The sequence below is a fragment of the Chiloscyllium plagiosum genome, unplaced genomic scaffold (assembly GCF_037043375.1).
Source record: "Chiloscyllium plagiosum isolate Xiang-an unplaced genomic scaffold, Cpla_swu_hap1 HiC_scaffold_14, whole genome shotgun sequence".
NCBI classification, from domain to species: Eukaryota; Metazoa; Chordata; class Chondrichthyes; order Orectolobiformes; family Hemiscylliidae; genus Chiloscyllium; species Chiloscyllium plagiosum.
The window spans coordinates 35,539,588-35,553,629 of NW_028270152.1; the positions used below are offsets into that span (position 1 = coordinate 35,539,588).

General features: G+C 40.4%; 1 protein-coding gene across 13 annotated transcripts in view; it reads left to right on the top strand.

Moving 5' to 3' along the window:
• The window catches only part of LOC122559001 (voltage-dependent L-type calcium channel subunit alpha-1D-like), a 672,668-nt gene that overhangs the window by 521,481 nt on the left and 137,145 nt on the right, over positions 1 to 14,042 (top strand). For all 13 annotated transcript variants that reach the window (XM_087994295.1, XM_087994294.1, XM_043708069.2 and 10 more), the window contains 3 exons: positions 608 to 767; positions 8,492 to 8,619; positions 13,006 to 13,102. In XM_087994295.1, the coding sequence (XP_087850421.1) occupies positions 608 to 767; positions 8,492 to 8,619; positions 13,006 to 13,102 (385 nt within the window). The remainder of the gene's footprint in view (positions 1 to 607; positions 768 to 8,491; positions 8,620 to 13,005; positions 13,103 to 14,042) is intronic.

Here is a 14,042-nt window from a genome sequence, read left to right on the forward strand (position 1 = left end):
CACTTAGCACCTACCAAATGACTCTATCCTCCAACTGTCAGCCTCCACCCACACTTGTCACCTACTCCATTTACACCAACTCCCATCCACCCAACCCCATCTACCTACCATCTTAAATTCTTACCATCTTAAATTCTTACTCTCTTGCCACCCTTTGCTTGGCACCCTATCGCATTGCCACCATAACTATTGATATGATGCACTTAACCTTCTTTCCATAATTTTCAAAGAAGATGTGAATTGTCAAGCCAGTAGGACTGTAAAAAAGGCTGAGGCTTCCACAAAAATTCTTTGCATTGTTCCCTGCAAGGGTTGCTGCGCTGCATCCATTATGAGCAATCCTGCATTGAAACTGCGGCCTGAAAGGACATTGGAAAATCAGTTGGTAACTTGTTGTCAATCAGGGTCAGAAATAGAGATTCCGACCCAGATCAGAAGATTTGTGTCATGGCTCCAGAGATTTGCAATATGAGTAGGTTTTACAATGAACAGATAATTTTGCAACCATTGAAAGGTGAAAATGTCTTGCAAGATTTACATTAGAAATTAACATGAATACTAAGTTAACATTGATATTCTTTCTGATGACTTACTGCTGTCTCAATAGGTGTGCCACTGGAGAAGCCTGGCAAGAGATCATGTTGGCATGCATGCCTGGAAGACGCTGTGACCCGGAGTCAGAATATGGTCCAGGAGAAGAGTTTACATGCGGTAGCAATTTTGCTATTGTATATTTCATCACTTTTTACATGTTATGCGCCTTTCTGGTATGTGGAATTCCTAATCGTGTTGCTTGAAATTAGCTGTCATAGAAATTTGAAATTTTAACATGAAGTTATCATTCATCCAAACAGTAAATTTATGTTTCTAGGAACAGTTCAAGAAACAAATTAACACAGCATGTAGCTGAACCGTACCGCAAATAGAGAATTAGGATTAATCCTTGGGCTGTTGATGAGTGTGGTGCTGGAAAAGTGCAGCCAGCCAGGCAGCATCTGAGGAGCAGGGAAGTCAATGTTTCGGGCATAAGCCCTTCATCAGGAATGCCTGTTATGCCTGAAACATTAACTCTCCTGCTCCTTGGATGCTGCCTAACCGGCTGTGCTTTTCCAGCACCACACTCTTCGAATCTGATCTCTACCATCTGCAGTCCTCACTTTCTTTTAATCTTTGGGCTGTGTTGAAGGGGTTACGTTATCTGGGATAGTGATGTGGGCATGACCATCAGTCTCAAATCTAATAGGTTCGGATGGTGGAAAATGGGGCAAAATTAAGCTTCTCATAACTAAAACGCATGGATATGAATATCAGGTGAGAGCTGTTACAGGGTTGAAAACTACACCATTATGTAGTTTTCCCTGCATGTCAGTAATCTGTCAGGTTCTTAAATTCCCCCTGTCCTCCTATTTTATATGTCAGGTTTCAGGAAGCTCAGAAAATCCATCTGTGGAAACTTCAAAGTTAAAATCTTGGGTACTGAATCCAGTCAATTTCTATCAAGTGTCAGATCTGCCTGTACAAGGGCCATACTCTAGTTGAAAGCTAATATTGGCAGCTTCCTGTGCTCAGTAAAGGGAAATTCACACTTCTTGTCAGAATAAAAACTTATCCCCAGTGAGGAGGGAAAAATATTAATGAAGAAAATGGCTGAGCAAATGTTCTTATGATCATTTTAAATGAACTGTACCAGAGATTAGAAACAAGAAATTTTTAGACAGGAAAATGCATTTCAGTCAATGAAGTTGTTCTCAGGATGTTATTCTGAAAGCTGCCTTCCTTTTTTGTTACTACGTTATTGAATTCAAATTTTGCACAGAATCTTAGCTAAATGAACTCTCCTGATAACCTGTACAGTTTACGTATTATTCTTTGTATAAACATGCATGTTTGGATTTAGCATTACTGTTGTGGTTCTGTTCGCCGAGCTGGAAGTTTTTGTTGCAAACGTTTCGTCCCCTGGCTAGGCGACATCATCAGTGCTTGGGAGCCTCCTGCGAAGCGCTCCTTTGATGTTTCCTCCGGTGTTTATAGTGGTCTGTCCCTGCCGCTTCCGGTTGTCAGTTTCAGCTGTCCGCTGTAGTGGTTGGTATATTAGGTCCAGGTCGATGTGTTTGTTGATGGAGTTTGTGGATGAATGCCATGCCTCTAGGAATTCCCTGGCTGTTCTCTGTCTGGCTTGCCCGATGATAGTAGTGTTGTCCCAGTCGAGTTCATGTTGCTTGAGCTACAAATCTTCACACAAACTTTGAATTTAGCATTACTCTTATTATCAGCAAGCTGCCATGCCCCTTTCCTTTTGTTCAAAATAATTTGATAAATCTCCTTTGGTAAATGCAGATTAACTGCATTCCAACTCTGATTGTTTTTTTGTTCAGTTCCGGTCATACTTTATGACATTTAACCCTCTGATATTTGTCAGAGGTTTGTTTTATTCATAATACTTTCTCAAGGATTCTTAAATGTACATTATCTAGATTGAATACATAGAGTCATAGAGATGTACAGCATGGAAACAGACCCTTCGGTCCAACCCGTCCATGCCGACCAGATATCCCAACCCAATCTCGTCCCACCTACCAGCACCTGGCCCATATCCCTCCAAACCCTTCCTATTCATATACCCATCCACATACTTCTTAAATGTTGCAATTGTACCAGCCTTCACCACATCCTCTGGCAGCTCATTCCATACACGTACCTCCTTCTGCGTGAAAATGTTGCCCCTTAGGTCTCTTTTATATCTTTCCCCTCTCACCCTAAACCTATGTCCTCTAGTTCTGGACTCCCTGACCCCAGGAAAAAGACTTTGTCTATTTATCCTATCCATGCCCCTCATAATTTTGTAAACCTCTATAAGGTCACCCCTCAGCCTCCGACGCTTCAGGGAAAACAGCCCCAGCCTGTTCACCGTCTCCCTGTAGCTCAGATCCTCCAACCCTGGCAACATCCTTGTAAATCTTTTCTGAACCCTTTTAAGTTTCACAACATCTTTCCGATGGGAAGGAGACCAGAATTGCATGCAATATTCCAACAGTGGCCTAGCCAATGTCCTGTACAGCCGCAACATGACCTCCTAACTCCTGTATTCAGTACTCTGACCAATAAAGGAAAGCATACCAAACGCCTTCTTCACTATCCCATCTACCTGCGACTCCACTTTCCAGGAGCTATGAACCTGCACTCCAAGGTCTCTTTGTTCAGCAACACTCCCTAGGACCTTGCCATTAAGTGTATAAGTCCTGCTAAGATTTGCTTTCCCAAAGTGTAGCACCTCGCATTTATCTGAATTAAACTCCATCTGTCACTTCTCAGCCCATTGGCCCATCTGGTCAAGATCCCATTGTAATCTGAGGTAACCCTCTTCGCTTTCCACTACACCTCCAATTTTGGTGTCATCTGCAAACTTACTAACTGTACCTCTTATCCTCGCATCCAAATCATTTATGTAAATGACAAAACGTAGAGGACCCAGCACCAATCCTTGTGGCACTCCACTGGTCACAGGCCTCCAGTCTGAAAAAAACAACCCTCCACCACCACCCTCTGTCTTCTACCTTTGAGCCAGTTATGTATCCAAATGGCTAGTTCTCCCTGTATTCCATGAGATCTAACCTTGCTAATCAGTCTCCCATGGGGAACCTTGTCGAACGCCTTACTGAAATCCATATAGATCACATCTACTGCTTTGCCCTCATCAATCATCTTTGTTACTTCTTCAAAAAACTCAATCAAGTTTGTGAGACATGATTTCCCACGCACAAAGCCATGTTGACTATCCCTAATCAGTCCTTGCCTTTCCAAATACATGTACATCCTGTCCCTCAGGATTCCCTCCAACAACTTGCCCACCACCGAAGTCAGGCTCACCGGTCTATAGTTCCCTGCCTTGTCTTTACCGCCCTTCTTAAACAGTGGCATCACTTTGCCAACCTCCAGTCTTCCGGCACCTCACCCTGTGACTATCGATGATACAAATATCTCAGCTAGAGGCCCAGCAATCATTTCTCTAGCTTCCCACAGAGTTCTCGGGTACACCTGATCAGGTCCCAGGGATTTATCCACCTTTAACCGTTTCAAGGCATCCAGCACTTCCTCCTCTGTAATCTGGACATTTTACAAGATGTCACCATCTATTGCCCCACAGTTTATATCTTCCATATCCTTTTCCACAGTAAACACTGATGCAAAATATTCCTTTAGTATCTCCCCATTTTCTGTGGCTCCACACAAAGGCCGCCTTGCTGATCTTTGGGGGGCCCTATTCTCTCCCGAGTTAACCTTTTGTCCTTAATATATTTGTAATTGCCTGTGGAATTCATTGCCGCAGAGTGCAGTGAAGGCTGGGACGCTAAATGTCTTCAAGGCAGAAATTGATAAATTCTTGATGTCACAAGGAATTAAGGGCTACGGGGAGAATGCGGGTAAGTGGAGTTGAAATGCCCATCAGCCATGATTGAATGGCGGAGTGGACTCGATGGACCGAATGGCCTTACTTCCGCTCCTATGTCTTATGGTCTTATGGTAAAAACCCTTTGGATTCTCCTTAATTCTATTTGCCAAAGCAATCTCATGTCCCTGTTTTGCCCTCCTGATTTACCTCTTAAGTATACTCCTAATTTCTTTATACTCTTCTAAGGATTCACTCAATCCATCCTGTCTATACCTGACATATGCTTCCTTCTTTTTCTTAACCAAACCCTCAATTTCTTTAGTCATCCAGCATTCCCTATACCTACCAGCCTTCCCTTTCACCCTGACAGGAATATACTTTCTCTGGATTCTTGTTATCTCATTTCTGAAGGCTTCCCATTTTCCAGCTATCCCTTTACCTGTGAACATCTGCCTCCAATCGGCTTTCGAAAGTTCTTGCCTAATACCGTCAAAATTGCCTTTCTTCAATTTAGAATTTAAACTTTTAGATCTGGTCTATCCTTTTCCATCACTATTTTAAAACAAATAGAATTATGGTTGCTGGCCCCAAAGTGCTTCCCCACTGTCACCTCAGTCACCTGCCCTGCCTTATTTCACAAGAGTAGGTCAAGTTTTGCACCTTCTCAAGTAGGTACATCCACATACTGAATCAGTAAATTGTCTTGTACACACTTAAGAAATTCCTCTCCATCTAAACCTTTAACACTATGGCAGTTTGGAAAGTTAAAATCCCCTACCATAACTACCCTATTATTCTTACAGATAGCTGAGATCTCCTTACAAGTTTGTTTCTCAATTTCCCTCTGACTATTGGAGGGTCTATAATACAATCCCAATAAGGTGGTCATCCCTTTCTTATTTCTCAGTTCCACCCAAATAACTTCCCTGGATGTATTTCTGGGAATATCCTTCCTCAGCACAGCTGTAATGCTATCCCTTATCAAAAATGCCACTTCCCCCTCCTCTCTTGCCTCCCTTTCTATTCTTCCTGTAGCATTTGTATTCTGGAACATTAAGCTGCCAGTCCTGCCCATCCCTGAGCCAAGTTTCCGTAATTGCTATGATATCCTAGTCCCGTGTTGCTAACCATGCTCTGAGTTCATCTGCCTTCCCTGTTTGGCCCTTGCATTGAAATAAATGCAGTTCAATTTATTAGTCCTACCTTGTCCCTGCCTGCCCTGACTGTTTGACTCACTTCTGTTCTCAGCTGTACCCATCTCAGATCAATCTCTTTCCTCACTATCTCCTTGGGCCCCCCCCCCCACCTTACTAGTTTAAATCCTCCCGACCAGTTCTAGCAAATTTCCCTGCCAGTATATTAGTCCCCTTCCAATTTAGGTCCAATCCATCCTGCTTGTACAGGGCACTTCTACCCCAAAAGAGTTTCCAATGATCCAAAAATGTGAATCCAAAAATGTGAATACACCAGCTTCTCAGCCATGCATTCATCTGCTCTATCCTCCTATTCCTGCCTTCACTAGCTCGTAGCACCATCTACTTCAAGAAAAATTCTAATTTTTGGAATCTACTTTGACTCAGTTTGGGTGCTCTATACATCCCCATTCCACCAACACACACCTTACTGCTGGTTATGGAGATTGCATTCCATTTACACAATTCTCTATGTTCCCCTTCTGCTGTGCTCATTCTATATCTAATGTTATCAGCTTTCTTAATCATTTTTAAAAGGAATAATAGTGCAGGAACATAAAATAATTTGAATGGATAAACTTGACTGTATCTCATGCCTCATTTAAATGTCACTACCAAAATGTAGACAATTATTGAGAGCAATCCAGGCAGCTTACCACTGAAGAGGCTTTGATTTAAGACACGGCACTGTTGGCAGTACGCAAAAAAAGATGGCTAAAGGATGTTGATCAGTAATGGAGTGACCTTGAGAGAAAGTTAGAAGCAGGAATGCTGGGTAGGTAAAGTTCATGATTAGCGCTAAGTGGCCATGCTTTGAATGTGGACTTGGGAGGAGCTCAAATGCACCTTGTTGCTCCACATTCAGTTCAGCAATTGTTTTAAACTCACCTCCTTGGTAGCAGCCTGCTGCAGTCAGGCTGGTTATATTGCATGTGCACATGTTTTTTTTTTCTCATTCAGGTTGTACAAACTTATGCAAGAGACATGAGACAGCCATTGGACCCCTTACATTGCTATACTAAGGGACTAACACATGTTTCAGGCACATTTCTTGTTCAAAAATGTGTGTAAATCACGTGTGACATTTTGGAAGCAGGAATCTCCCTTTAGTTGCAAAATAAAACAATCACATAACATTGAATTCTATCCTTTAATTTTATCTATTTCAAACACCTTTATTATTACCAAAGACTTTTTTAATGCATTTGATTCTTTTTCCTTTGCTTCTGTAATTATTATTAAACTGTTTCAACTAGTTTTTCTTGCCAAATCTTTGCATTTAAAGTGCATTGTCTTTATAGTACTTTTATCATCCTTTATCATTTTAATAATTATTCCCCTTTCAAAATACTTGGCTTCACAAGGATGAGTTTATATTAAAACAATGACAATCATTTACAGAACAGAATTCTATCAAAGTTGGCATTTGTAGCCCTCTGGTGCACTCCAGGTGTAACACATTTGGGAATGCTTTGGAAGGGCTGTATATTGATTGGATTGATTGGGTTTCAGCTTTATATTAAGGATTACAAAGTACGCTATAAGAGATGGAGGCTGACTCTTCAGTCAGTCCAGACAAAAGTCTTGTGTAGGCATGCCAATTCACCATGCTGTATGACCCACTGCTTGTGATAAAATGTGCTACTTTCATCTGCTATCTTTAGCATAAGGATATTCAGGGCCTGCTTGGTCTTGTATGGCATAGAAAAAAAAACTGCGTAATTATTGCATATTAGCAACCAGTTCCAAATTATATTGAAATGATACACAGATTTTGAGGAGACTAGATGTTTCACTCTTTTGAGATTTAAAGGTTTCCTATACACAAATCCATATGATGTTATCGTAGTTGATAGCACTTATGACACTCTTCAGTATTTAGAGACAGGCTCTATTCCTGATGAAGGGCTTTTGCCCAAAATGTCGATGTTCCTGCTCCTTGGATGCTGCCTGAACTGCTGTGCTTTTCCAGCACCACTCTAATCTAGAATCTGGTTTCCAGTGTCTGCAGTCCTTGTTTTTACCTACTCTTCAGTATTTGCCCTTTCAAATCTATGTACAACAAAATTCAATCATATAGGAGGCAATAGGGTTTGAGCAGATGTTCCCATTGTTCTCATGTGTGATATGTCACTGGTGTTGATCCAGACTGTAAATGGCATCTGTTGACTTCACCTACCTGGAGTTTCAGGATTCTGCCACAGGTTGGATTTCTACAAAGAGGCATCATCTTTATGGCCCTGGAAAAATAACCTCCTAAGGCATATTATAACAACTATGAAGATAAACAGGAGAATAATGACAAGGCTTCAAAGCAGAACTTGCTGTCAGGAGCATGATGCATTTGACAAGTTTCAATACTTGTTCTTAGTTTGGGAATCTGAACACTGCATTTACTGTTCTGTCTACATTACCTGCAGTGCTATGTGTCTTTTAACAACTTGTATGACATTCGTCCATCCAATCCCTTCAATCTTTATAAGTATATTCTCTGCAGAAGGCTCCAGCTTCTAAAGTTTTTAATGTCAATGAATGTGATGTGTGTGAGTGCTTATTGTTAGCTTTCATGGTGTTTCCTTTTGGTGGCACTGTGTAATTAATATATACTTAATTTTATTTTGTTCCTTCTGAATACAACCTCAGTGGCGGGTGTGTAGACTGGCTGAAATTTTACAAACAGGTTTGCTCAATTTACATTTTATTGGGCACAACTAATGTGAATGTACCTCTGCGTTTCCCAGGAATTGCTATTTTTGCAATGTCAATACAACGTTGCAACCAGTAAAACAATTCCAGCAGTGAATGGTAATATTTCACCTTTGTACGTAAAATCAAAACAGAGGTCAAAAATTTACTGAGACAAGCATTCCCAAATGGCCAAATAATTTTCTCCATCTTTACATTTCAGATAATAAACTTATTTGTGGCTGTTATCATGGACAACTTTGATTATTTGACACGTGATTGGTCCATTCTGGGTCCTCATCATTTGGAAGAATTTAAAAGAATATGGTCTGAATATGATCCAGAAGCAAAGTAAGTAAATTGAATTTAATTCTATCTTGCAATTAGTTTTAAATGTTATGAGTATTCCAACTTGTTTGGCTGCAGTTTTCTGTGGAACAGAACAACATAAGTGCAGTTTAACAAATTTTTGCTCTTTGTATTTCATCAATGAGGAGAATTTTATGAACTCCAAAACATGTTGCAATGTTACTCCATCCATTAGGTGTATGGTGATTTACTCAAATAACTGACAGGTGACATTATGTGATAGAAGTGCAAATTCGTAAAGTTACCCCTTAAATCTTGCAGGTGAAAAATCCAAAGGTTTTTTTTAACAATAATATTTCACAATGTTTTGTGGTTATCTGATTGATATTGTAATCTGTGAAAGTGAGTTCAAATCAATCCATGGCAATTTGAAATTCAACATTTTTTTTAAATTTGGAAGTAAAAAGCCAGTGTATTTGTAAAAGTGATCATGAAATTGTATTGTAAAAACCCTTGTGATTCACTGAGAGACAGAAATTTGATGAGTGGAATCTTGTAGGGGTGGGCTATGGCGAGATTTGTGGCAAAATCAGATGAGATTTCCTGCGAGGCTGATTTTGATGTTGGGAGCACCTCAATGCATCTTTTATGTATTTTTTCAGGCAGTCATTTCCTTGCTAGGCACTGGTGAGTTGCCAATTAATGGGTTGTATAGATTGTTGATCGCCCTTATTAGTGCTTCAACTCGCCTCAGTAATATAGAGTTTCCGATGTTACCACACACGCTGAGCAAACTAGATATTGAGAATTCTCAATGCAGAAGTCAGAATGAGTACCTGGTGACTTCAGCTTGCCACTGGCTGTGACCAGCCTCCTCATTGTTCAACACCAAATGACATCTCAGGCTATGATCCATGGCCTCTAGCCGCATGCATCCCTTATCCATGGACATTAGGATTTAACATTTCTCAACCTGTCACAATTATAATGGCACTTTCCTGATTCACTTGCAGGGCATTTAAAGTACAGATTTACATTGCAGGGTACACTGCCAAGAACACTCTGCATACATGGAGAACCACTAATTCACTGATTCGGCCAGACTGCATCTCAAGGCTGTTTGCTTGCTCTCTTAGCACTCATTCACTCCATGTCTACCTGCATGCTCACATCATCCATACCTTACCTTGTCGTGCCAACTAGCACAGTCACTAATCAAGGAGCTTGAGCTCCTGGTCAGCAGCTCACAGTTAAGAGGCATACATTTTACTGTACAGCAGCATGCTACATCAAACTTACACATCCAATAATGGTGGATGGACCAGCCATCTCTGCAGAGCTCTGAGGGGACACCACTGAGAATCCTATGCATGGTTTGTCCTCCAGCTAGGTACGTCTTGGCACTGCCCTGCCTCCTTGTGAGGAAGAGACTTTGATGTTTACTCCATACTCTGTCTCCATGTCTTCAGTCCTGAGGATCAATGATTGAAGTGATAGAGCTTGGATGAGTGTGCCTCTCCAGCAAACACTGAGTGTGTTGGATCTGGCTGTCCATGGCAACCGAAATGTTGCATGATTAATTGCACTGCTGACACTTCTGGGTAAAGAAGGCCATTGCCTCCCACATTCCTGTCTGTCTCTCCTTCTCTTCCTGGTCCATTCTGACAAAATCCTTGAATGATTGCCTGAAGCTGAGCAGGTGCCTGGTCTCTGGCAGTCTTCCGAGTACCAGCGGCCTCAGACATTTCTTCCCCACCTAGCTGTGGAGCAGTTGCAGTGAGGTGATGACCAGATTGTGCTCCCATACTTTCTAAGGCGAAGGTTCCTATCAATATGTCAAGATCCAAACTAGTGGGAGGTGTAAGAGGCAGACTTGTCCTAATGCTTTCTTTGAAACTCTCATCCTCAGAAGCAAAGGAGGTGAATTCTGATGGAGCCATTGCACCTTATAGGTGGAGGATACAATGTCTGTAACTGCAAGACAAAAGAGAGAAATGTTTGCACCCAGTGGTTAGAGGTGGAGTGGAATGAATGAGACTAGCAGCAGGGTTAATGTGAGCATTGCTGTGGTTGAATAGTGGTTCTTAACTCGATTAGCATGGCATGGAATTCTTGGCAACTCTGCAGGAGTGATCCCAATCTTCTCCCATGAGGGCCAAGGGGTTGAATGTCAGGCAGCAATCTACCCACACAGGCCCTTTTGGCAATATTGTGTGCTTTCCTCACTTGGAATGAGATAAAGGGAGGAATTAAGTGAGGTGAAAGTGTGTGACTATGTGACACACATTTTGGTACTAGTATAAGTGGAGAAAGGTGGTGAGGCATTCAAAGGGAGTGAACAGGCAGCATGTATTAAGAGGAGGGAGATTGGGGGCTGAGGAAGGGTGGTGGATGAGAGTGAGTAAAGGAAGATCTTGTAGATGTTATGATTCCAACTGATGTTATTACTGAATGAGACAGATCCCAGAATAAAACCTGACTTGTTAGGTCATATTTTGTTTTGCCTTGGTTTTCTCCCATTGAAACACAAACATATAATACTGCAAATTTGGTTCTAACAATAAAACAGAATGCTATTAAGAAAGAACTGAAGATAGAATCGAATAAACCAAGCTATCCACCTATAACACAAATTCAATTATTTGAAAGTATACTTTAAAAATATAATCTCACTAACCCCAATGCACATTGTTATAAATAAGACTGTCAGGGTCTGGTGACATAGCCTCCTCTGCTGGTCCTCCAGTAAAAGGGCACTCCTTCTTTGCACCACTCTCCAGATTACTGTCTATGAATTGCTACACCATATACACCAATTCAAGAGGAAAGCCCATCACTACATTATCTGGGAAACTATGAAAGGATGATGAATACCAACCTCACTAGCAACACCCATGTCCAAAGAATGTTTTTACTTTTAAAGTATATGGGATACACACAAAACAAAAACGTACTATGTCATTCAAAGAAATTGCATGATCATAGGGTCACAGCATGGAAATAGACCCTTTCATTCAACCAGTCCACGCTGACCATGTTCCCAAACTAAACTGGTCCCACCTGCCTGTGCTTAGCCCATATGTATTGTAACTGTACCTGCATCCACCACTTTCTCTGGTAGTTCATTCCACACGTGAACCACTCTGTAAAATAAAAAGTTGCCCGTCATGACCTTCTAAATCATTCTCCTCTCACCTTAAAAATATGCCCCGTAGTTTTGAACTTCACCACCCTAGGGATAAGACCCTTGACATTCGCCTTATCTCTGCCCCTCATGGTTTTATAAATCTCAATAAGGTCATCCCTCAACCTCCTACTCTCAAGTGAAAAAGGTCCCAGCCTTTCCAGTCTATTTTTGTGTCTCAAATCCTCCATTCCAGGCAGTATCCTGGTAAATCTTTCTGGACCCTCTCCAGTTTAACAATATCCCTACAACCAGAACTGCCCATAGTACTCCAGAAGAAGCCTCACTAACATCCTGTGCAACCTCAATATGACATCCCAACTTCTGAGATCTGAGCAATGAAGGTAAGTGTGCTAAATGTTATTTAACTTTTGGTTCATGTGCACCTCATTTCCAATATATTTGCCAGATTACTATTTCATTTCATTCAAAAGTTATTTGCACAACCTCATTGTGAGTGTACTGTTTACACAGAATTTTCTCTAAGGGTAATAGCTTTTGAGAAGTTCCTGTATGACTGTGTTCAATTTTAATGAGCAAATTCAAGTAATGTGTAGACTGGGCCCTGTAGTATTTCATTTTCAGGTGCTAAGTTGCACACTTCTTTGCTGGATACTCCTGTTAATCAACACAAAGCTCTTGTATTACCCCAATATCACTCCCTCCCTCACTTTCCTACTTTAAAGCAATATTTAAGATTGTTTACAGATTATTAAAAGACTGAGAAGTGTAAGTTGTCAGTTCTGTGATTGGTCAACGGAAAAGTTCACACTATTCACAAGACTGGAACTGAGAAGGAGCAGTTTTGTCAACCTTACATATTTGATAGGGAAGGACTTTCATCAGATTTTGATTAGGTGTAAAGTGATGGTGCTGGGAAGTATATGGGATTTTGTTTGGCCATGTTTTCCAAAATCTTTCTAACTGTGTTATATGTAAGTAGCTTGGTTTGTTTTATTTTGTTTTGTTTTTATTTCTTGAGTTTCTTTTATTGTTAAAACTAAAATTGCAATCTTGTGTGTATGATGTTTCAGGGAAAAACTGCCAAAAAAGCATCAATTTTTTTTACTGGGATCTGACTTGTCCAGTAATAATATCAGCTGATATCATAACTCGATAGATAATGGAATTTGATGCTGAATCAGATTATTTACTTGTGAACGAACAAGGATAAAATATCATAGGTTTCGTTATCGTACTTCTTTCGCTATTTTGTAATGATTTAAAAACTCAATTTTTCACAGAGGGAGAATAAAACATCTTGATGTAGTTACTCTACTTCGGCGTATACAGCCACCACTGGGCTTTGGAAAACTTTGTCCTCATAGAGTCGCCTGCAAGGTAAGGCAATTTATAAACTTAAAAGTCTCATTGATTAGACATATAGATAATCTGACACTTTTAAGTTTGTACTTGTAGAAGTTAAGTAAGCTGATAAGTATTGTGATCCAGGACATTGCAGCTTATTTAATCCAGTTTACATTTGTGATACAAGATGGTCGATACTCAAAATGAATCAGTATCATTTTTCCTGATAGCAACTAATATACTTAGGAATATTCAAGTGAAGGCTCATAAATATGACATGGTTGTTCTTGCACAGATTGTTAGAGAATCATAGTTCCTGAAAATTATGTACATATTCTGTAAATGGAAAATCATGGCCCAATTACAAATTATGCCAGCCTATCACACAAGTATTAGCATTTTGATATTCCTAACTTTGGAGAGTTGGATTGCTGTTGTATTGTTAAATAAAAGGTGTAGTTTTTAAAATTTATACTATTGCAGATTTAGATTTAGAATTATTTTCCATTGGCACGAAAGAAATTCCAATAGTTCTTACTGTACTGCTCAGGACTGCAAAACTTAATATAAAAATATAAAGTGAAGTATCAATAATGTAAGGTTAAGGAGACAAAATGATGGTTTAGTAAATTTCCGAATGACACTAAGGTCGGTCGCATTGTGGATAGTGACAAAGGATGTTGTAGGTTACAGAGAAACATACATAAGCTGCAGAACTGAGCTGAGAAGTTGCAGATGTAGTTTAATGCAGAAAAGTGTGAGGTGATTCACTTTGGAAGGGGTAACAGGAATGCAGAGTATTGGGCTAATGGTAAGATTCTGGTAGTATAGATGAGCAGAGAGATCTTGGTATCCAGGTACATAGATCCTTGAAAGTTGCCACCCAGGTTGATAGTGTTGTTAAGAAGGCATACGGTGTGTTTATTGGCAGAGGGCTTGAGTTTTAGAACCATGAGATCTTGCTGTAGCTTTC